The following is a 25,274-nucleotide window of genomic DNA, read 5'->3' on the forward strand; positions in this document are numbered from 1 at the left end:
TTGAAAAGTAGGTCACAACAGGGAAACTGACTAGACAAGACGCAACAAAGTGTCAGGCAGAGAAGAATATTGAATAAATAAGGATTCATTTCAGAAAAAAGGCAGAAATTATTCTAGATCGAAACAAGATTGTTTATTTAGAGCAAAGAATTGGACAGACCATATATAAAAATACGAAGTGTCAAATACCAAGTCCAAGGTCAGTTTTATAAACAATTTTTTTTGTATTCTTATTTTAATAGAATTATTCCTCCAAAAAGAATTCAGGGTGAGTTTCTGGTTTGGGGTTGGATTAAAGCTTACAGAAATCACTTTGGGTTGTCCTGCAGTTTGTATTATTAATGTATTAAAAAGTAATTCAGAGATAATCAAATACTCTCTGGGAATATGGCAAATAGTTCCTGTATTGCTGGGAACAAAGAAACATCTGTAGAAAGCAACCAGTCGGGCATGGCTAAATGCTGGAAATGCGAGGATGGATTAAATTTTAATGCGTAATTCTGTGCCAGAAGCTGTTTTTGATGTAGAACCCAGAAATTCTTCTAAAAGGAAATTAGTTCCATGGAAAAAGGAATACAGAAGTTTATGTAAACCAGGTATTAGAGAATGATTAGACTAATTAAATAGAATTCCCCAACTGATCATAACTCAGGAGAAACAAACTTCTTTTATTTTTGCACTTATGTAGCCAAGTATCCGGCTGGTGAGAAGCAGTATCTGAAGTTTCTAGAAAAAGAACTGAGCAAAATCATGAGTGTTTGGGGGAAGAGCAAGAGATTATGTAAGAAATGTGAAAAAATAAATAAAACTGGACCAAGACTAAAAATTACTTGGGGGAAAAAGTCTTATTGTTTTAATTATAGGGATAATTGGACTGTATACATAGAGAAAAACACTGACTTGATGTACTAAACTGTCAGTTACACTGCTACAAAGGTCCATGATCCACATAACCCTTTGAATCTGACTTTAAGGATGGCTGAAGCGGGTAGTGTTGTTTACTGTATGTCCCTTCAAGAATCTTTGGAGCAGTATTACTGTGGTGTGACACTATTTTGTTTGTATTATTTATATGTAAACATGTGTTTATGGATCTATCATGTTTATAACATTGCACTTCATTATTGTACTTTCCCATCTCACAACTACAGACTTCCCAGTGTTCTTGAATCATTTGTGCCATGTCAGCATTGGTAGTAATTGTCCTGAATAGTAAAAAAATCAATGGTAATTGCAAATGTGTTCAATGAATGTTATTTTGATCACCACTGCCATTTGGACATTTAAAGAATTGTATCAGTGGGCTCTTACAAGTGACTTGGTGTGAGTTATGAACTTATAATACTTTACATTCACAATCAGAGCAAATCCGTTGTAATCAGATTTAAATGTATAGTGTGGTTTATTATATTCTTTGTGTATATATGAAGAAACTGACAACATTTATTTCAGGGCCAGAACCTCAAACACTGAATGCTGAAAGGACTGAAAAAAAACAGTTTTTACTGCATTTGTTTATTTATTTTAAAGGCAATTCTTGAAATATTTTACGAAAATAATTACACTTTTCAAAAACTGAATCCCTGGAATTTATGTTTATAAACACTTGAGTTCAATAAAGGTCACAAGACAATCAAATAAGATACACATCATGCAGATAAGTTTTGCCCCAACATCTATTACTGATCACTGCATAACTTTACATGAAAAGGTAAATCTAGATAGAAGTAGAAAGCTCTTTTGCAATTCAGCAATGTTTAATAAAATTACAAATCATTGATAAAACAGTACTGGATTCATTTGGATACAGATACATTAAGCATTGGTATAACAAAGTAATTTCCTGCCTTAAATGACTCTTTGCCATTACATCTTACAATTTAGAACTAAACCAAAAGCGGTTTTAATTCTGTTCTTTTAATTCTATTCTCGAAGTCCAGAATCAGTGAACCAGCTCCTGATATTTATGCTGTTAAATCCCACTCATTAGCCGAGTGGGAGTCCCACAGGCCCAGGTTCTACCACTAAGCTGTAGAAAACAAATTTATCATCATAAATGGCAGGAATTGGCTCTTAGATGCTGAATCCGAATTAAACAAACAGTATAAAAGTACAGTCCTTATAGCCTCTGGTTGGTATGTTAGAGCTAATGCAATGCATGTTACACAGGTTGGGCGGTTTAATAAGTAATGTTAAGACTGTAGTAAATCACTATTAAATAAATTGAACAACACAGTTGGCAGTCTAAACAGCTTTATTTAAACCATACTTTCCAAAAAGCTAAATGCATGTTAGAAATTGTTTATTAAAAATATTTTAAAAATAATTAGTTTGACATTAAAAGAATATAATTGAATAGAAATTTGCACTACAGACCTCCTACAGGTCTCCTACAAAGAACTCTGGAATTCAAGTTTGAACAGTCTTTCTCTAGCAGTATGGATGCCAAACCATGTCCTCCTTTGTGAGGGCCTCCCAGTCTAGTTTTTTAATGACACCACAATGTAAGAACTACAGAGCAAACATCAGTCAGTGTTACCATAATCTCTTCACTGCCCATGTGCTGTTCTCCCTGCTCTTCCACTGTGGGCTCACATTGCACCCACCACCACTCCTACATCATCAGTGTCAGTTTCAGATGGAGCACTGGTGTCACCAACTATTTATAGATTAAGGCATACAAGGGAAGTGCACCTTAACAAGGCACAAACTACTGAATAAACATCTGGTTCAGCCTGATATATATGAAATGCTTAACACCCAAGAGGCAACTTTGTAATTGACTAACGGAAATGGGAAATAATTAGTTCTTTTTGGTCCATGCAAACAATTGCCTTATATAAAAGGTGGACAGTTTAAGAGGTGGGACGATAGTTAGACAATTTTCCACACTTGTTAGAAACATCCAAAAACAAACTAGTTACAAACTGTGATTAGGGGCCTCACAGTCAATTGGATACAAGGTAAAATTTGACTAATGCTTTATCACTAAATCTAGTTGAGGGAGATGATTCTGCGCCATCCTGTCATTCACAGCATCTAATTTTCTCTAAAATATTTGCAGAGCTTCAGCTCCCACTACCTCCCCTATACCATTCTGGCATTATCCTTGGTAGAAGAGTGCTTCCTGACATCAGTCCTCATTGTTCGCTCTATTAGTTTGTACTCGTGTCCTGTAGTGATGGTTCTAACTTGAAATAGTCTTTCAGATTTACCATTTCCATTCCACTTGCTACTTTTATAAGGACTTCTGTCATTTGTCCTTTCAAGGCTGAGTTTTCTCAGCCTTGAATCTTTCCTCATAGGTGCTGCAGAGGTGCCTTTCGGACAGGCGTCAGGAGTTAGTGTTCCTCATAATTTAGTCCTCAGCACAAGGGATTTGCTCTGTGGCCCTTCTCTACACACTTTCATGCATGTTTTCCTTGTGTCTTGCAGACCAAGACTGAATGGAGTATCTAAAAAGCATGGCAGAGCATTACACAGCTTCAGCATTCCAATTCAGACATGGGGTTTTCTACTGATTTTTCTCTACAACTGAGTGTTCTATGTGTTTTGATTGCTCCTTTTCAATGGCTGGTCATATTAAGTCTACTGACACTCCCAGGTCTCTTTCACTACTGCAATATTCCAATATTCATCAATTATGTCCACACGGTTTCTTCCAATAAGACCTGGTACTCTTGTTGAATTTGAATCTACAAAGTTCTGCCCATTAACAACTTTGTCTTGATCTCTCTCTAGCTCTGTTTCATCAGACCACCACCAGGACTAATTTGCATTGTGTCTGTCAGTCAAAGTTGTTTGTGTTCTTTAGATACAGTATAACACTTCTACAGTATAACAGATCTACAACACATCATAAAGGGGGAACCTGAGAGAGACTAATTCTCATTGAAACAATCTGAAGCATTACAAAAATAAGGGAATCTGAAATTATATGCATCTTAAGACTCTATAGGAATGCGAAGGAAGGGAGCAAGGATGGTTCCAAATCTTTCATTGCTTAATTATAAGGATAGGGTTATTTAGTCTGGAGCACTGGGTCACCCTTTAAAAATCAAGAAGGATAAACCGAAGTAGATTTGAAGTTTTTCAGAATGGATGAGGACATAGCTATTAAATATGAAGGCACAAAATTAGATTAGTTGGCAGGAGGTGCTTCTTTTTTTAAAGAGGGCTGTTCCCCTCTGCATTTGGCTACTGGGAGATGTGCTAAGTACAGCCATGCTACATTCCCTCAAATGGGATTTGACAAGTTCCTGAATGAGGATGATGTTGCAGTCGGTGGAGGGAGTTAAATAAGTTTCCAACATCATGATTCTCCCAAGTCTTCATGGTCTCCTAGAGCTTCTTCAACCATTTCTCCTGAAAATTGCTCAGCTTCCCCCACCCCCACTACATGTTCACCTGTCTCAGGAGTTAACATTACTAGGATGGGAGATGTGGGGTTTGGCAGTACTTGAGGTTGCATAGTCTAACAAATAAAAGGTGGGTTTTTACATTTGATGAAATGAAAGGACCATTGGTCGTTTTGTCTTTCCAGTAGGAAGTTGTAACTGCATCTCCTGATATTAAGCAGCTATTCATATCCATGTAACTACAAACAGTACCTTGGAGAAGATTTTTAAACTTAATATATACCAATAACTCATTGTACAAATACATGAATAAGCATCCCTGTGTCACAATTGTGACTGTAAACACAAAGCAGCCCATTGTAGACAAGTTGTATTCAGGAATGTAAAGGAAAAACATAAATGCAGGTCATGATTTAAAACATAGAAATGATGTGATAAAGTACTTGTGTCGTAAATAAGTTACATCCCCCCCCCCTCACAAAAAAACAGTATTGACAAATTTTTAAAAAATTTGAATTCTAATGTGGTTCTGATCAAAGTTTCCTGATTACAACATACTACACTGCAGCTTTATGGAACAAAAAAATGTTAAAGAGAGCAGTTTTAGTAATAATAGGTTTCTAACATGAAAGGTTTGATTTAATGGAAAATAAAAAAAAGATCTTGAATTTAAGAAAAATCAGAAGTTACCAATATGGCAACAATAAGGAAACAAACTCATAGCAAAATCCAATACGATTCTATGAGACATAGCAAGTAAACTGAAATCGGAGCCAGGTTCAGTATGAAATGAAGGCTCATTCTTTTTTTCCCTCAGTTGAGGATAAACACCCTCAAATTCCAACTCCTAACTTCCCAGTAAAACCTTCCCATTCTCCTCGGTCCACAAACCAGCTGTCAGAGCATTGTTTACTCCTAACTTTCCACCATATTGCCCTCAGGCAGCCATTAAGAGCTGTGTGAAATGTCAGTCAAGACCCCTTTAACAAAACACAATCCACCCCCCTCCCAAAATCACCTGCCATCCTAAGCGATTTATCCTTCCTGGGATCAGTGTTGTTTGAGCTCCATTCAGCAGTTCCACACAACAGAAAGAAAGAAAGACTTCCATTTAAATAGCGCTTTTCATGACTACCCGATGTCTGAAAGCACTTTACAGCCAATGGAGTACAGTGCAAAACAGCAACCCAGCAAACCTGTGTCCACCACTCCGCATTTGTTATTTAAAACTGCAAATAAAACAATGAAAATTCAATGCATTGCATCGAAAACTATGAATTGCAAGAATACATGGTTAAGAAAGACAACACAAACTCTCAAGCTAACTTAAAAAATTTCATTCAAGTTTCATTTCTAACTCTGACTCATACTGCCTGTATCTAACAAATATTCTGATCTATCCATTAAAATATTTAAATGGCAAGGTAAGTGATTGACGTATTTGTTGTAGAGAAGCAAAGAAAGGAATTTTATCATAAAGATATTATAGCACTGCTCAACAGATTTTTAAGGTGTTGGGGCAGGCTGAAGGATGGCGTTAACTGCCTAGTAGCTCTCCCAGATTTAAAGAATATTTTTTCTTGTTCCTATTCTCTCCTCTCCTGTGTTTCAATTCACTGAAATCCCTGCTGAGTTTCAATTCACTGGATACCACTCATCATCTGGTAACTTGTTCAAGTGTGTGGTGGAGGCTACAACAGCCTAGCCTGCTTAAATCTAAGAGATAAAAACAAAAAACTGCGGATGCTGGAAATCCAAAACAGAAACAGAATTACCTGGAAAAACTCAGCGGGTCTGGCAGCATCGGCTGAGAAGAACAAAGTTGACGTTTCGAGTCCTCATGACCCTTCAACAGAACTAAGTAAAAATAAGAGAGGGTATCACTGCTTGCTTGCCCCTACAAACCCCCCACCCCCTCCACCTTAAACCAGCTTATATTTCACCCCTCTCCTATTTTTACTTAGTTCTGTTGAAGGGTCATGAGGACTCGAAACATCAACTTTGTTCTTCTCCGCCGATGCTGCCAGACCTGCTGAGTTTTTCCAGGTATTTCTGTTTCTGCTTAAATCTAACATCTGTACAATTGCACTTGCAGCAGAGAAGTCTCTGGATAGCAGCCAGCAGTGGGAACACTGGTTCATTTCCCTTCACCAACCCAAGGGCAGCAAACTATAACTATAGCTCTGAGCAAGATCAATTAACTGGGCACATTGGTGATCAAGCTAGAACAGCAGGAGAGATACCAGCTAGTAACAATGGTGAGTCAATGAGGAGTTGGCAATGGGAGACAAACTGCATTCCCCAGATTTTTAACTTCATTAGTTTTTTTTAAGCTTTCAAATCCAAGCATTTTATTAAAGCCTTTTTAAAACCAGCTGTTACAAATACAGGAAAAAAGGGGTCTACCACACATTATGTCAAGCGGAATAGAAGAAATAAGATTTGGTAGAGCGATTCCTACCTACTATATGCAGATCAAAATTTAAGACAGAGGTCTGAGCCAGCATGAACACCATCAGCTTGCAAGTTGTGTAATGTGAAGAGAATTAAAAGGGATATCCTCTCTCAAAGTGAAAAGGGAGGAAATCCTCGTAGATGGAGGGTGAAATGAAGCTCCTCATTGAGCTTGCGATTAAGTAAAAGGACTATCAGGATATCTAAGTAATGATAGATAAGGTTTTAACATAAATCAACAAATCTCTGAGGAGATCAGCAAAGGTTATAGCCCTTTGGAAGGGCAAGATTACTAGCATTAAGTGAACATCTGTAATGGATGCTCCTGGAATAATATCTGATGAAGCCGATACATCTAACTTTGGTGTATAGTGTGTAGCTACATCCAGTTCAGGTGTAAGTGAATGTATGATCCAAGGGCCAGCAATAACACCAATCTGTAGGAGCAGTAGTGAGTTAATAGCGGTGATTACTAATGCAGATTGTACACCAGTAGAATGTAGACGGGAGGTTATAGGCTTTTAATTTAATTGAAAGGATTACTGAAAGTTTAATTTTGAGGAAGAAGTCCAGCAATAGTTTCAATAAAAGGGCCGAATGTTTTAGTCAATCTTCTAATAGGAATTTTAATAAGCTTAATAATCATTTTAATAGACCTGTTAACAAGAATGATGCACATAAAAGATTTGCAAAGAAGAAAATGGATTTTAAAAATGACAAAGAGATTTGTCAGAGGAATAGTGATGACTAGATCAAATCAAATGCCCGTTGAACATGGATGAACCAGAAAGATATTTTGAAGAGTGAATTATTGAATTTCAGGTTATCAGACTGATAATAAATTTGCTGCCCGTTGTATAAAGGCAACTAATAATAATTTGATGGGGGCAGTGAGTGAATCAGAAATCAATGAGGCTTTGGGGATTTTAAGAAAAATATTGCTTCTGGCTCCAATGGTGTTTGATGTAATTAGTACCAATTTGATTGGCCATGTTACCAAGACTTTTTATGGGTGAATATCCAGATGGTTCCTAAAGCATTAAAGTTGAACTATACTGATGCCTAAAACAGAAGACTCCAAATTAAGGAGCATCAACAACTGGAAACCAACCCTGATTGGCTTGATTTGCCTCCGTCTATTTAACAAAATTATAGCTAAAAGATTATCTGATGTTATTAATCATGATGCCAGGCAAAAAGATTTATTGCAGCAACACCCAGTTGTAATGAAAGCATTACTATTCTTCAGAATTGTCTTACAGACACAAAAAGGAATAAGCAGCAGCTGGCTGCTGTTTTCATTGATCTTTCAAAAGCTTTAGATATTACCTTACGGCCAACTGAATCAAAGAGCCTTAGTAGTAAGGGATTATGAAATAAATTTATTAAATTGACATCACATATACAGGAACGATTGTTAAAGGATGCTAAAGGTAAGACTGTCCTCTACATTAACGAGGGTGTCAAACTGAGGGTTCCTCTATCACCCATGTTTTTTACGCATTATTATGGATTCACTCCTCTGTGTTAATTGTATATAAGGGGTAGGCATTAACTGGGGATTCACTTGGTGCTCCTATAAACAGGAGGAGACAAACTCTGGTTGTCGGGTTAGGAGATGCATCTTTGTAATGTGCATCTCTGTAAATAAATGCTTTTAAAGAGTGTAAAGGCTGGCACCAATTCTATTGTTCACCACCGGGCTTTTTGGAATTCAACACTCTGTACTCCTGATGACAAAGTCTTAGGCATCCAATTAAAGAATATTGCAAGGTCACTGAAGTATGCAGCGTTTGTTTTTGCGAATGATGTAGAGCTTCTTAGAAACACCTGTACCGGAACAGATAAGAACTTTGCGAGTAAGGAAACCAGCCTTGAGATTAATGATAGAAAAGCAGCTGGGTTCTATATGATAACAAGGAATAAAACCTTTTATAACATGAAGAAGAATTGGATCCTGAATAAAAAAGAATGAGCATTTATTACTCCTGGTAATTTGAAAAATACCTGGTGCCCACGTTGATCCTTGGGCCGGGTTGCTGAGGGTAGGTAGGAGAAAAACTGTGGGATTGGATAGTGTGATGATGATGACATCTTTAAAACCAACCAAAGAATTGAGTTTTTAAAGAACTTATATGATATCCCAATTTATTACAATCTAATTTTAAAGCAGATATCGCAGAACATGTTGTTTAAATTAGCCAGTGTAATTATGAAAAATTGGAAAGGCATTTTTCAAACAACATTTCAGACCACTTCTTATTTTCCAGAATTAGAGACAGAAGATTCTGCCTGCAGAGACTGGAGGTCCAAATTCCTCTAGCTATAGTTCTGGAGCAGTCTCCCAACCTTATCATTCAAGCTTTCTTCATCCACAGTGGCTCTAGCAATGTTGCGAATTGGAATACTCTCAAAGATCTTGACAGTCAGATTGAAGAAGAGAGCATCTATAGAAGAATATGCTAGATGCAGGGAGTGGGAATTCCAGAGGAGGACCAATCGAACCTATCAGGGAGTTGGGCTGTCCTACTACTGTAACAATATTATTTTGAACATTTGGATTAAGTTTAACTGCAATGTGAAACAGGCATATTTTATTAAGGCTCTTTTACTGAGATCCACAATCTTCAAATATATTATCCCTTGGCAGGAGCAGGCAGCCAAAGGATTGCAGGTCAATGGAACAATTACATGTTCATGGTCTGTTAATCATGTTAAGATACACAGGTGAAGGTCCAATTAAGTACTTAGAGCACTTAAAGAGAAACTGCTGGGGCACTGTTAGTAGGTAGGAAGCATATATTATGCTGCATTCTGTAAATAAACCTATTATCAAGAAAATTATTAGTGTCTAGTTTCATATTTCGCCAGCTGGCTTGGGATTGATATAACATCACAAATATCAGGGAGTTGTATGTTTGTTCAGAACGATAAGAGGATCAAGGTCCTCGAGTTATTGAAGGAAAAGGCCGTGATGTATGGTTGAACAGCCTTTACTGAGCTCTCTGCTGATACGTCTTCACGGTGGAAGACACGAGTAACATCCCCAAAGTTCAAGAGAGTTGGGGGGTACAGGTGAGTATGGTGGCCATTACCAAGGAGAAGGTGCTAGGAAAACTGAAAGGTCTGAAGGTGGATAAATCACCTGGACCAGATGGATTACACCCCAGAGTTCTGAAGGAGATAGCTGAAGAGATAGTGGAGGCGTTAGTGGTGATCTTTCAGGGATCACTGGAGTCAGGGAGGGTTCCAGAGGACTGGAAAATCGCTAATGTAACCCCCTATTTAAGAAGGGAGTGAGGCAAAAGACGGGAAATTACAGGCCAATTAGCCTGACCTCGGTCGTTTGTAAAATTATAGAGTCCATTACTAAGGTTGAGATTTCAGAATACTTGGAAGTGCATGGTAAAATAGGGCAAAGTCAGCATGGTTTCATCAAGGGGAGGTCATGCCTGACAAATCTGTTAGAATTCTTTGAGGAGGTAACGAGTAGGTTAGACAGAGAGCCAATGGATGTTATCTACTTGGACTTCCAGAAGGCCTTTGACAAGGTGCCGCACAGGAGGCTGCTCAGTAAGATAAGAGCCCATGGTGTTAGAGGCAAGGTACTAGCATGGATAGAAGATTGGCTGTCTGGCAGGAGGCAGAAAGTGGGGATAAGGGGGTCCTTCTCAGGATGGCGGCCGGTGACTAGTGGAGTTCCGCAGGGGTCAGTGTTGGGACCACAACTTTTCACTTTATACATTAATGATCTAGATGAAGGAACTGAGGGCATCCTGGCTAAGTTTGCAGATGATACAAAGATAGGTAGAGGGACAGGTAGTATTGGGGAGGCGGGGAGGCTGCAGAAGGATTTGGACAGGTTAGAATGGGCAAAGAAGTGGCAGATGGAATACAACGTGGGCAAGTGAGAGGTCATGCAATTTGGTAGGAAGAATAGAGGCATAGACTATTTTCTAAACGGGGAGAGAATTCAGAAATCTGGAGTGCAAAGGGACTTGGGAGTCCTAGTCCAGGATTCTCTTAAGGTTAACTTGCAGGTTGAGTCGGTAGTTAGGAAGGCAAATGCAATGTTGGCATTTATTTCGAGAGGACTAGAATATAAAAGCAGGGATGTGCTGCTGAGGCTTTATAGGCTCTGGTAAGACCACATTTAGAATATTGAGAGCAATTTTGGGCCCCGTATCTCAGGAAGGATGTTCTGGCCCTGGAGAGGGTCCAGAGGAGGTTCACAAGAACGATCCCAGGAATGAAAGGCTTAACATACGAGGAACGTTTGAGGAATCTGGGTCTATACTCGATGGAGTTTAGAAGGACGAGGGGGATCTGATTGAAACTTACAGAATACTGAAAGGCCTGGATAGAGTGGACGTGGGGAAGATGTTTCCATTAGTAGGGGTGACTAGGACCCGAGGGCACAGCCTCACAGTAAAGGGAAGACCTTTTAGAACAGCGATGAGGAGAAACTTCTTTAGCCAGAGAGTGGTGAATCTATGGAATTCATTGCCACAGAAGGCTGTGGAGGCCAGGTCATTGAGTGTATTTAAGACCGAGATAGATAGGTTCTTGATTGGTAAGGGGATCAAAGGTAACGGGGAGAAGGTGGGAGAATGGGGTTGAGAAACTTATCAGCCATGATTGAATGGTGCAGCAGACTCGATGGGTCGAATAGCCTAATTTCTGCTCCTATGTCTTATGGTCTTATGTTATGGAAGCTGGATGTTATCTCCCTTAAAGGTGATGACATTGCAGTTGTCAAAGTTACTGTCAGACATAAAGATAACAATTAACCCCTGGAAATGTGGACAAACATAAACATCTCAAGTTCCCAACAGTCAACACGACTAAAGGGAAGGACATCACATTCTTTGGTTTTAGAAAATATTGGGTCAGATTGAACAATTTGCTTATGAAGTTCCTCAAGGTCCATCACTTGACCTTTCGGCTTGTGATGCTATTGATGCTCGAGATTTTAGAAATATTTAGACTCATAGGTGGTCACGGCTTGCAAGATTTTATTTTTAAATTTATCAACGCTTTTACTTTTTTTAAAAAATTGTCTTTTAGTTTAACATTTTAGTAAATAAATTTTGTTTTATTATTTTTAATTTTGTTAACATTAATTCCTTGTGTCAGCACATCAGTTGATAAAGGGTTGGCTTACAATTCTTATCCTGTGCTGTCTCCCTCCTTTGGGGGTTGTTCTCTCATGCTCGGTGTTATTCAGCGGCTTCACATAATTTTATTTTAGTCTCGCCAACCTGCGAAGCACCCCGTCCCTCGATCAAATGTGACTTTCTGCCGGATGGGATACCAGACAACGTGGATGACCCATGGTGATGCTCAAAAAAAAATACGCTCGTTTGAGTGTTTTCATTAACGTGTGGAAAAAGCAGGGGCTTCGTCTACTGAAAGTATTTTGAGGTATACAAGACAGGGTGAAATACTGGTCATTGTGGTGGCTGTTATTTGAGGTGATGAATTGAGTCAGTAAGGCTTTAGTATTGCCAAATACATTTTGTTGGGATAATTTTACACATTTTTTTCCTAAATAAGTCCAGTGCCAACAGTTTCACTAACCACCATCCTGGCATTAACTGCTCCTTACTCCATGTTGTCGAATTGCTGCTAAACACATTGCCATTACATTCCCTGGGAATCTTTCATACCAGGGCAGAGTGGCTAATTGAACATGTTAAACACACAATTCCAAAACAAACGAAAAGTTAAATAAATCTATCACCATAGCACCAAAATACGTTTTGTCTTAAAGTAGTGCGAGCATAGGAAATGAAAATTTCAATGAAGCTGTTATTTCCCAACAGACCTTACATAAGTTTAAAAAAAAATAACACGCCAGTTTATTTCGAGAGGTCAACGCTGTCAAAACAGATGGCAGAACCTGAAGGCCTGTATATGCCAGACTTCAATTTGATCATCAGGTCCCGGTTTTCTGTTGGAATTACCTCAGTTACTGGAGACACTGACGAACGCAGGCGCTGAAAGTCAAGGAAAGAAATCTGTTTTATTTACCTTTAAACATGACCTCGTGGAAAATTCATAAGGTTCATGGCCCTGAACTTTCACAGGGTAGGCCTGGTCTCCTGCTGCTTCTTCCATAAAAGGACAGTGGACAAATTATGTCACAGGCCATTTTTAACCATTTACACATCGATTTCACCGTATGAGAGGGATTGAGCATAAAAGTAAGGATGTTTATGCTTCAGTTATACAGGGCATTGGTGAGACCGCACCTCGAATACTATGTGCAGTTTTGGTCTCCTTATTTAATGCATTGGAGGTGGTTCAAAGGAGGTTTACTAGATTGAAACCTGGAATGAGTGGGTTGTCTTATGAGGAAAGATTTGACAGACTGGGCTTGTTTCCACTGGAGTTTAGAAGAGTGAGGAGCGATTTGATTGAAGGTGGCCATCGAAAGGATGTTTCCTCTTGTGGGTGAGTCCAGAACCAGGGGACACTGTTTTAAAATTAGGGGTCGCCCTTTTAGGACAGGGATGAAGAGAATTCTTTTCTCTCAGAGGGTTGTGCAACTTTGGAATTCTTTGCCTCAGAAGGTGGTGGAGGCGGGGTCATTGAATATTTTTAAGGCAAAGGTAGATAGATTCTTGTTAGGCAAGGGAATCAAGGTTATCGGGGTTTGATGGGAGTGTGGAAATCGAAACACAAGATGATCAGCCATGATCTTATTGAATGGTGGAGCAGGCTTGAGGGGCCAAATAGTCTACTCATGTTCCTATTTCTTATGTTCTTATGTTCATTTCTCTGCGGTTTCAGCTTGATCTCCCACAATAAGTTCAGGTATACCTTTCTTCTAGTACCCCAATTTTGTTCTGTTCACCCCTCGAGGAGCTGATTGTGGACAAGATTTCACAAATACCAGCTGCCTGTGAAAAATTAGCCAAGTCTCCTGCTCTGGATCCCTATCCAGCGACCTTTGCTGGAAGTGGAAGTGAATATCATCGGAGTTGCCACAATATTCCTGATCAACATAAATAATTGCATTGTTTACAACTCTTTAGTCTATTGGTACAAATGATAAGTCTGTTAAATTAATTTCTGGCAAGCTATCTTCTTTCCTAAAGACATCAACGCCACCACAATATGGTTCTCGGGACATAAGATGCTTTCCATTGCTTCCCCCAAATATCCAGTCTTAATTGAGGAGTCCATTCAGTGAACAGCAGCAGATTTTTTAGCTGGTTAAACTCCAGCAATGCCCCTGTGCACTCTTGGGGGCAATCTTGGCACTTGCCAACTTGAATGCAAACTATCTGGATGTGGGTTGAGTGGTGAGTGGACCTACGGGGAGAGACTCTGCATTCCATATCTGACAAACAGAATCTTTACCTGTGTGGAATTCTCACTATAGCCTCAAAAGCATGGAGATGGGCTTCTGCATGTGTTAAGTAGAAGAAAAATTTGTTACAGACAAATTTTAAAAAGCTATCCAGATTCTCTGCTCATTATCTGAGAAGCCTGTTGCAAAGTGTGTTATGAGTGGATTTCAATTGAGCACATGATCGTACTGTGTCCTTACAGACAAATAATCTGCTTACAACCATTACCTATGCCTCCACATGAACGGCCACTCTCGCTGCTTATGTCATTGCTTGTGAGACTGTACCTGAATCACTGCCTCTTGGAGAGAGGGTAGCAAGGAGAGAAAATACAAATCTTATGCAAGTCTGGTTTAAATATGTTGCTTTGTGTGTGTCATTTTAGTCTGTAGGGGGAAGGTGGATAACCTAATACTGCAATACTTTTACTGCTGCAACTGTTGGTTCAGTATCGTGCAAGATGGCAGAAACTGCAAGCTTTGACCTTCATGGTAATAACTACATGCAATGCAATGAAACCACCTCTCCATTCTCCCTCCCCCTCTCACCTGAATAAATGAGCCTTTGTTGGTATACAGGGTGTGCACAGCTCCAAGCGGGATCCAAATGATCGAACAGAGGGAGATGATCCAGCCGAGGCCCTCAGCCCAAGGTGGATAGGTGTACGTTTTACCATATCGGGCAGGGGTGTAATGGATTATGCTAGACACGAGGATAATCTGCAGGAAATCAACAAACAGGACATTAAAGGCTACTTGTCTCCAGACTATTGATTAAAAAAAAAGTTTGTGAATACCTCAATTTAATTTTAGAATGAATAGGTCATGTGAAATGCCCGCCACATCTTCAACTCCCCCACCTTTGAAAGTAGTGAGATGCTGGGCTAGTTCTACAGGTGCTACCTTGTCCAAGTGGTCATTCTTCACATGCAAGTTATCCTTTCTTCCCAGCAGTCAGCTGGTAATCTCAATTTCCACCTGTGCCCCTCACCCCTCTGTGGAACACAAGGCCAGTTATGACAGCATCCCCACTGCTTCACTTATCAACTAACTAAGCTCAGACAGTGATCTATGCCGGGATATTCCTGACCCGTATGGTCCAGTCCACACCAAGCCATGCATTTCCCTGAGCGTCAGAAGAGAGAGAACTTGTTCACACTTTAGAGAACAAGTGTTGCTATCAGGACTCCTTTAAAAAAAACCTTAAAGGATAGTCAAATTTACAATCCTTTTTTGGTAAAATAAGAGTTTTATTTTCTCCTCATTTAAATCGTGAGTGCCAATAATATCACAGAGAAACAAGCCAGGAAGAGTTAGTGAACTGGATAAAGGAACATAAGTAACATAAATATTAATAAACCAGCATGTATTTACCATTGAAAGCCTCTTAAGCAAAGGTGTCACATACACATCAGAAGATCCTAAGTTTGAGTAAATTGTCTGAGTAAACAGATTTCAGCTGGACCCACAGGTAGATTGGTATTACTGGTCTTAGTGGCCCTGGGCTAGAGAGAAGAAACCCTCCTGCTCACGTTCTTACTTCTGATTATTCAGCAATGTCTCCTGGAAAATGCACGTGTGGGTCTGGTAAGGACAGCCAGGGCTTGACTATGATGGCTTAGTGCCTGTCAAAGGTCACTGCCTGGCTATTCGGGCAAGATCGGGAAGGGGTAAGAATCGGCACCTTCAAGAAAGGAAGCTAGAAAATTCTGAGTGACTGGAAGGGAGCTGGTGGGAAGAGGAAGATGTCCATGCCACCATGATTTAGTTTCAACTATTTATAAGAGGTCTTCTTCAATAATTCCAAACCTCAATAAATTGTACATTATTTGCAATAAATTGAGGAAAGAGAAAAAAAGAGATTACAATTTAAATCATAAATCACTGAAGGGGATTTCCGCTTATCCACATATTAGAAACCTTGTGTCTTTGAGCACTTCCTGCATGCATAATTTACCTTCTGTTCCACTTATTCATTGCACATAGGACAATATTTATAAATGGAGGCTGCCTACAGAAACTTGTTGCATTATAATTACACCATTCCCCAGTCTTTAACTTTTATTGCAGATAAGTCAATATCCAACCAACTGTACTCGAGCTTCTTAACTTGTTATAAGATTTGTTTTAAGGTCATAAACGTATCTCTTAAAGATTATACATCTACTACATTTGCTGTCTATAAAATCATACTTTTTGTCACACTTGTTACCCTCCTCCAATTATAAACTCTCATGTCCATATCTTATTAAAATATGCATGTCCGATCAAACATTTCAGTGTTAATTCAATCCACATCTGTAGCATACCCAGTGATGCCTGCTCGATCAAGATTGAAATAAGAGTTTCCCATTGATGTGACAGTTTGTTAATTTTGATTGTTTGAGACACTTTGGGTAGAATTTAATGCCCCCCCTGGAGGGGAGGAGAGCATTTAATCAGGTGGGAGGGTGCTGGGTGGGGACCTTGCCTCTGACCCGATTATGTCGGGCGGGATGGCTCATGGACAGCCAAACTGCACCGCTGTCAATTGAGGCCCTTAAGTGGGCAATTAATGCTCACCTAAGGGCCTCATCCCATCTGGTGGGAAGCCCAAAAAGGCAAACCCAACAGCTTCCGGGGGGTCCCCTGTTCAAAGGCACTCATTGCCCACTGTGAGCCACCCCCCACTGCCCTTGCAGCCAACCAACTCCCCCACCCCACCCACACTGACCCCCCATCCCATCCTCGCTCACCCGTGACTTGCGTCCCTTGATGACCCCAGGCCTCTCCCTGGGTGCACTGCCAGCAGCTGCTACCACTCCCACTAGTGTTGCTGGCAATGGACATCTGTCATCTGCTGATTGGCCGGCAGCTCTCAGGAAGGTGGCATTTCAGCCCAAGGATTTTATCCCAGGGAAGGCATGTTGCTGGCCACTTAAGTGCCTCAGAGACACTTAATATTGGCAAGCCTTCCTCAAAGGAAGCAATGCAAGGCTCTCGCCAGCTCTCCACGGGCAGGCAAAACCCATCGCCTTGCATTAAATACTACCCTTTGGATCTGCCTGTAGGTACAGGCCCTGACCACTGGGTGTCTCTGTGGTGCAGTTTTTAAAAAAAGTTTTTCAACTTTCAGCCTGTCAGTGAAGTAAAAGCAGCTAAGTGCCAATGCTTCTTTACCCCTCCCCTGCCACCCTAGTCAAACATTTCGAGCCTCTGCTTCCTCTGACCTGCTGCTTCTGCTATCGGTTGCAGGCCTGTCCCGGCTCTGATGTGACCAGCGTCCATAGTTTCTTCTGCCATCAGTCTTGTATGATATTTCATCGCCCCTACCCTTCTGATCTGCTTTTGGTCTTGGATTCCCAATGTGATTGACCCACCTGATCCCCTGCTGCCTATCACCCACTCACCCCTGAAAAAGAACCTTGTCAAGGTCTTCCTCACTGTTTCGCTGCCTTGTCACTCCTCTCCTCAGATGCTGCCCTTGACTTGCTGAATGATCCCATTTTCTATTTTTTTGTTTCAGTTTTCCAGGGTCCACAATATTTCGTCTCACTATCTCATTGGAGACCCCAATATCCAATAATAGCTTCCTTTTCTGACGGGCTACTCTGAGGCCTAAAGAGGAACCTCACTCCCTTATTTTGACTTGAGCCCGAGGCCTTTTGTTTAAAAACATATAATATTTTAAAAAAAAACAGAATTGTTCACTAACATTTCTCACATTGTGCCAGACACAGAAAAATGTGAATCCAAAGTTGGTTGGGTTTCTGTCCCACTGATTTTTTTTTGTATAGAAACAACTCTTTCAAGCAGCAGACCCATTCAGGAATAAAACTAGAGTCCTATGACATACATAAAACTATGATTGCTGTTTTGTTATACAGCTGGGTGATGCATGCACTCCATGCCCGATTTAAATCAGCAGAAGAGTCACCACAGTGCAATACGTTTAAAATTACTTTTGTGAGGCCAGGTGAAGCAATTGTGCTCTTCCAAGTTCCAGAAAATAACGTGGATCTGTGCTGCCAAACACTCACCCTCCGGACCTACCATCCCCCGACTGCGCTGGCCTGGAACCAGCAAACTGCAGCATGGTGCCCACAGTGTGTCAGAGGCACTGTTATGAAGAAGAGTCTCCCACTCGCCGCAGTGGGTGATGGGCAGGTGCACTCCAATGATCGGTCGTACGAGAGTCAAATTCTTTCCCTCTGTGTCATCAATAGTAAATTTCACACAGAACAATATCTCACAGGAATCCCTGTAGGTGAAGTAGTTTTAATTTCTCTCTGATTCAGCAGGAGACCCCCATGGGTGAGAAAAGTTATTAGAAAAAGTTAGTTACTCACTGTGACAAGCAGTGGAGAAGCAATCCGCCAGCACAGTTTGAAAAAGAGATTTGGAGGAGTCCCCACCATTTCCTTGTAGTTGGCAGACAATCTACGGACGCCTGTCATGGGATCAAACACAGGGCCCAATGAGTCTGTTGTTCTATAAACAGATCTTGTCTTATAAACAGTATCTTGCCTTAAAGAGGACGTGTGTAGTCAACTCAATTTTGACATAAGCCTAAACATTGTTAAAACCACTGTTGTTCAGTCAGTCGCTGATTGTTATCCTGTTTAACCAGTAGAATGGTTGGTTGGAGGAAGCCTGGTGCCAGACATCATCTCCCCCCCGCCCCGAGAATGTTCTCGTCATTTGATCTTGCAAAGTTCTACTCATCTGACACCATGAACTGGGATAATGAATTGTGAGCGGTAACCTCATTTCAAATCATATGAAGGGGAGGGTGAGAACCAAATTTCCCCGCTCCCAGGCTGCCTCAAAACACAAATTCTGAAACTTAAAATGGGGGTAATTCAGAGGGAAGCAGTACAAAGCGCACAGATCTCTCTTCCTTAACTGCTATTTCAATCTATGAAGTGTTAAGAGACACTTTGTGATATTGAAGAAATATCAGTCATGGAGCAGGAGTTGGGAGAAAAATTAGGAGGGGAGAGGTGATTTAATCATGTTCAATAACAGGTTTTGAATGAGGGGAGTATATGACATTCCAGCTGTAGTCTTAATGGCTGAAGACCAAAGTTCTCTCTAAGCTGTGCACAGCAACTGGGAACTTACTGCACAGTGCAACAAACTGACAGTGCACAGCAAACAGATGTTAGAGGGAACATTGTTGAAAACTGGGCCACTGATATGGATTGAGAGAAGGGACCAACAGTCAGAAAAGTTAGGGTGTGAGTTGGAGCTGAAGGATATTCCATAGATGGTTGGGTTGGGGTGGGGTGGGGGGTAAATGAGGCCATTCATGGATTTATGGACAGCTGAATTTTGAAATAAATTAGTTTGTTACAGGGTGATTAACCATGTACAGATTTTGTTGCAACAACAAAATTCTTCATGTGGCTGAATATCACGAGATTGTTTATTTATTTTTCCATTTACAAAGTTCTGATCGTGCGGAACAGATTTTACATAAATGACATTGGACTTTTCCCTTGAAATAAACAGTTCCTTACAAGTTGTGCACATAATGCAAAGATCATGGTTAGAATTCATTATGTGACTGCACTTGTGAAATAGCCCATGGAAAACAGGAGGAACGACATAAAAGAAAGAACGAAAGAAAGAAAAAGGCTTGCAATTATACAGTACTTTTCATGACCACTGGACATCTCAAAGTGCTTTGTTGCTAATGAAGTACTTTTGAATTGTCGTCACTGTTAACATAGGAAACTTGAAAATATAGTGTGTTTGGGATTTTGAATCTTGGGAAGAAAAGTATCCATTGCTGGTTCCAAGTTAATAAAAAGTTCATTTGTAATTGATCTGCAGTCTTTGCACTGATAACTTAGCTCATCAGTGTTATCGCAAGACTGCTTCAGGCAGAGTAAAGAAGCAACAGGGCAAAGAAATGAAAGTGGATGGGGTAGAGGAAACGAATTGGACAAAGTAAAGGAAGGGGAACAACTTGCACAACAGGAAGTTAAGGGTAGAGCACAGCAGCAATCAAATAAATGTTGGCGAGACAAAATGAAAACTATACCATAAAAGCAACAAATGGCCACAACTTCAAAGAAAGCCAGGAACATGAGAGAGACGACAGCTGTGTAATGATCCATCAGCTGGAATAAATAAATTCCACCCTTGAAAAAAAAACGCAGAAGTTAATTACCTCTAGCTTTGCACAGTGTACACATCTCATTCTTAAAAAAAGCCCTGAAGATCTAAAGGATACAATATAGTAATAGAAGAAAATTCTGCAAATACACAACAAGTTCATCAAAATCTGAAAAGACGAAGTTGCTTGGGTGTAGATCTGTCCTGAAGCATTTACTGGATTTAGTTCAGATTTCCTGTATTTACTGTTTCTAACTTTTAATCTATACTGTAAAATAGTGGTAAAACTTGATCACCATGCATCAACCTAACCCCAAGATCCTATTTGGGAATTTACAGTGAATGTTGACAATGCAGTTCCCCAGAGACTCATCACAATTTGTTATGGCAATGGTCTGTACAGAGCAGGAACTCCCAGGTCTAATTCCTGGTTGGTACTGAACTAACTGATCTTAGGAAATTCTGCCTTCCATATAACCAGCACAGGACAGACCAGAGCATGCAATAAATACAAAGGCTAAGTCACAGTTCATGAGCTACGCTAGTGTTTAACTAGTTATCGATCTCTCTGCTTACAATCGTTGACCACACTATTTACCCAAACTAGAGTATTATATGGTTATGCCTTCCTGCTGGATAAAGCTCATGTACATTAGTGATTTCTGTATGTGTCTGCTTAAAACGTCGCAGCAGAAAGAATTGAGGGTACCTGGGTGATGTTGGGAATCCCGAACATAAAAGCAACAGAACAGACGACAAGAACCACAACCTCTTTGCATTTAAGGAATTGAAGCAGGTTCTTTCCCCAGGTATCCATCAGACTTGTTACCATCACCTCCACCATGGCAAACTACAAGAAGGAAAAGGAGGATGAAACAAAATCACAAAGGTAGAATCAGTCTGGCCACCATCAGAAACATTTGCTGCAAAGCTATTTACTACAGGAGGAGCCTGCATTTCATTTAAAGAGTCTGCCGAGTCATAGAATCATGGAAATTTACAGCACAAAAGGAGGCCATTCAGCCCACTATGTCTGTACCAGTTGAAAAGAACTATCCATCCTACTCCCACTTTCCAGCTCTAGATCTATAGCCTTGACCCATCCGCTAAAGGATACAGGTCCTTCTTATTTACTCTATTCAGGCCCCTCAAATTTATATACCTCGATTAAATCTCCCTTCAACCTGCTCCATTCCAAGAAGACAACCCCAGCCTATCCAATCTTTCTTTATAGCTAAAATTTTCCAGTCCTGTTAACATCCTCATAAATCTCCTCTGTACTCTTTCTGGCGTGCAAGGACATCTTTCCTGTAATGTGGTGAACAGAGCTGTACACAGTATTCCAGCTGTCACCTAACTAGTGCTTTGTACATTCCAGCATAACTTCCCTGAGTTTATTTTCAACGCCTCAGCTAATAAATGGAAGAATCCTGCATTCCTTCTTGAGTCCCTTATCGATCTGTCCAGCTACTTTCAAGGATCTATGGACACGCACTTCAAGGTTCCTCTGTTCTCTACAATTTGTTGTGTAATCCTTTGCCTTGATTTCCCTCCCTCAATGCATTACCACACACTTCTCTGGATTCAATTCCATTACCACTTTTCTGCCCACCTGACCAGTCCATTGATATTGTCCTGAAAGCGACAGCTTTGTTTCTCATCGTTAACCATGTGGCCAATTCTTTGATTGGCTCTCTTCCAGCTATCAAAATCCACTCAATTTCAGCTGCCCAGTCCTGACACCGTGTTCCCAGCAGTGGATGAAATGGCTGCTGCTCTCAAGCCTTTATACACAAAGGATAACATCAGAGCTCACATGACTATGGCAAGCCAATGGAAAGCCATAGTGCACAAAGGGACTCTGCCAAACATGGGCCTGAAAAGCCAATTTCAGATTTGTGGAATGTCAAATTTCTCCATAAGGGTAAAAATTATTTTTTCCCCCCCAAAAATGCGTAAAGTTTGTCTTTATTTTAACTTCTAACTTATTACAATAATTTATTTCACAATTTGAAAATTTAAATTAAAAGTGAAGAACACTAAATATCTCGAACTTCCAGGTTTACTGTGGGAAGAATTTTGCCCTTGGTGGGCGAGCGGGCCCCACCGGCTCGGCGGTGGGTGGGCAGCCGACCCCCGGCACCGAAACGGGGCCCGCCATTTTGAGTGGGCGGGCCAATTAAGGCCTGTGCCCGGGGGTGGGGGGGGTGTGTGTGTGTGTGTGTGTGTGTGTGGAGGGAATCCCCAACTGTCAAAGTGCGCTCTTTCGTGCATGTGCGCAATTGAACGCACTGTCCCTGAGGCAAAGTGCTGTCTCAGGGAGTTTACTGACAGGTAAGAAAAGTCAAAAAATAAGTAAATATTAAAATTAACATGTCCCCCTCATGTGACAATGTCACACGAGATGGGACATGTTAATAAGAAACACAAAGTTTATTAAATTTTTAAAAAACAGACATGAAACTTCATCCCGCCAGTGGATGAAGTTTCATGAATAATCTGGAGCCCGCTGGGGCTCCTGGCCTGCCCGCCAGCCTTAAGGTTGGACGGGCAGGGTCTTTAATTATCTTAACTAGCCTGTCAGTGGCCTTAATTGGCCATTGACAGGTCGGCGGGTGGACAGCTGATTTCACTGTCCGCCCCCTTCCTGAAGATTTAGATGGACCGGGATGACGTCGGGGGGTTTCTCCCGACATCATCCTGCGTAATTTTCCCCTCGGTAAGCGGGCCCTACCCCAAATCGCCGAGGGGAAAATCCTGGTGTGAGGCTATTTCAGTGCATTTAGATGTTTGCTGACATCACTGTTGCTGCATGATAAGAAATACCCTTCACGAAGTGCCAGATTTAAACAAACATTGAGAAAGGGGAAAACCACACCATAAAGATTGCTAGAGATTTGTAGGCAGCTTCCTTTGGAACAACAGCAAGTATCCTTGCTTTGTCACTGATCACAAAATCTGGGTCATTACTCTGACATAATAGGGGTGCTTCTGTAACTGAAACTGCAGACAATTACAAGTTTTTTTTATTCATTCAAGGGATGTGGGCTTTGCTGGCTAGGCCAGCATTTATTGCCCATCCCCAATTGCCCTCGAGAAGGTAGTGGTGAGCTTCCTTCTTGAATTGCTGCAGTCCATGTGGTGTGGGTACACCCACAGTGCTGTTAGGGAGTTCCAGGATTTTGAACCAGTACTGCAATACGTCCAATTGCATTCTGAATATTGTTACTCTCCCTGCCCTTCCTTGCACTGGCTGTACAGCTCTGAGCTCTTCTGTCAGCTGTCTGGTCACATTTTAGCTTCTTACCTGGCTATCCACACCTAAGCAGAGAAGCATGAAGAAGAACAGTGAGGCCCACATCGGTGCAATGGGCATGGTAACAAATGCTTCTGGGTAAACAACAAACACCAGTCCTGGGCCTGAGTGAGGGAATAAGGCATGAAAGTACATTAATCAGAACATTGTCCAACAGACATTAGCCAACAATATGCGACTGCTAAGTCTTCTGCTAGTCCTCATTCTAGCCTCAAAGTGACCTGGTTAAAGAAGGATGAGCCTACACTTCATTTAAAGACTCCATACTTGCCCTAGAGCCCACTGGGTAAAGTGGGACAGCAACTCCATGTTTTCCTCAGAGTGAGTTGTTCAGGTAGAAACAGCCAATTCTATTCCCCAGGTTGAATTGACATGCAGATGGTAACCACACTGACAACTTCTCAGTGATAAAACTAAGTCTATAAGCCATGAAGTGTTTAAACAAAATACCAAAATAAAAGCAGCTGTTGTTTGATGGCTTATTTATTCATTCAAGAATTTTTCAGGAACTGGCATAAATTACTAACTAACTGCTCAACAAAGCTTATATTACTATAAATCATTTCTAATTGGACAGGAAGAAATAGGAACAATTGCAATTTCAATGTCTTACTAGAAAGTTTCACTGTGTTCTAAGGGAGTTCCCCAATACCCCTAGATAAAACCTACCATCAGTGGCAATGTCCTCAACAGGCAGGTTGTGCTGGTGCCCCATGTACCCAATTGCAGAGAAAACCACAAATCCTGCAAAAATACTTGTGACTGAATTTGTCACTGCAACAATGAGAGTATCTCTAGGAAGAGGGAAGAAAACAAAGATGTGTAAGCATAAAAATTCGCAAGACATAGAAACAAAACATCATCAAAAAATAATTTGAAATCCAGTTCCAAAGTCAGCATGTTACATCCCTTTATGCATGTATGGCAATTTAAGTCAGAGGTTAGCTATATACAGTCACAAATTAAGCAAGTGTTTATGCCCCTCCCATTAGGACACTATTTCAGGGAGAAAAAATGGAGTATAAATTAACACTCCATTGTCAGGGAAATGGTGCATTTTGGTTCAATATGTTCTCTTTACCCTTCCTCTCCTGAAGCCAAGGTAGAAATTTATCCTGGCTCTTTCAAAGAAAAGGTTGGTTTTAATGAGAGTCTTTATCGTCCAAGGGATCTTGCGTCATTACTAAATATTTTACTCTCAAGGAGTAAGAGAACTTTATTCCTGCACTATTGATCCCATTTACTGATCATGGATTGACAATGTAGCTATTCGTACAGTATATATCACAGCAGATGCATCCCCACAGGCTCCAAATAAAACATATAAAGAGATTTCAAATAGTGAATCATATGAATTTCAATTAATATAGAACCTTTCAGAACTTCAGGGCATCCTAAAGCACCTTACAGTCAATGAAATACATTTGAAATGTATTCACTGTTGTAATGCTGGGGGAGGCAGTGGGCAGGGTGGGAGGGGGCGACTGTGCAGGGCGAGGCAGTGGCTGCAAGATGCATTCAAAGACAAATTACTGGGAAGAAGAATTTCAGAGCAAGAGATTTCAGGGGGAACTGGAATTCAGCTGTATAAAGCTCTGGTTAGGCTGTATCTGGAGTACTGCAGATTCACCTGAACAACATCAGAGCTTAAAGGGTTTAACTGAGGACAGGTTGCTTAGGCCACGCT

General features: G+C 40.7%; 1 protein-coding gene across 2 annotated transcripts in view; it reads right to left on the reverse strand.

Moving 5' to 3' along the window:
• Positions 1-1,378: 1,378 nt before the first annotated feature.
• The window catches only part of LOC144687845 (sodium- and chloride-dependent GABA transporter ine), an 84,143-nt gene continuing 60,247 nt past the window's right edge, over positions 1,379-25,274 (reverse strand). Inside the window, exons 7-14 of one of the 2 annotated variants that reach the window (XM_078554376.1) lie at positions 24,257-24,381; positions 23,579-23,691; positions 20,981-21,121; positions 20,198-20,297; positions 18,498-18,598; positions 14,719-14,889; positions 12,715-12,811; positions 1,379-3,455 (exon numbers count right to left, since the gene is read on the reverse strand). In XM_078554376.1, the coding sequence (XP_078410502.1) occupies positions 3,352-3,455; positions 12,715-12,811; positions 14,719-14,889; positions 18,498-18,598; positions 20,198-20,297; positions 20,981-21,121; positions 23,579-23,691; positions 24,257-24,381 (952 nt within the window). In that variant the 3' untranslated portion in view covers positions 1,379-3,351. Of the gene's footprint in view, positions 3,456-12,669; positions 12,812-14,718; positions 14,890-18,497; positions 18,599-20,197; positions 20,298-20,980; positions 21,122-23,578; positions 23,692-24,256; positions 24,382-25,274 lie in introns of both variants that reach the window. The other variant, XM_078554377.1, reaches the window with a different exon arrangement.

This window comes from Cetorhinus maximus, chromosome 12 (assembly GCF_964194155.1).
Source record: "Cetorhinus maximus chromosome 12, sCetMax3.hap1.1, whole genome shotgun sequence".
Lineage (NCBI taxonomy): Eukaryota > Metazoa > Chordata > Chondrichthyes > Lamniformes > Cetorhinidae > Cetorhinus > Cetorhinus maximus.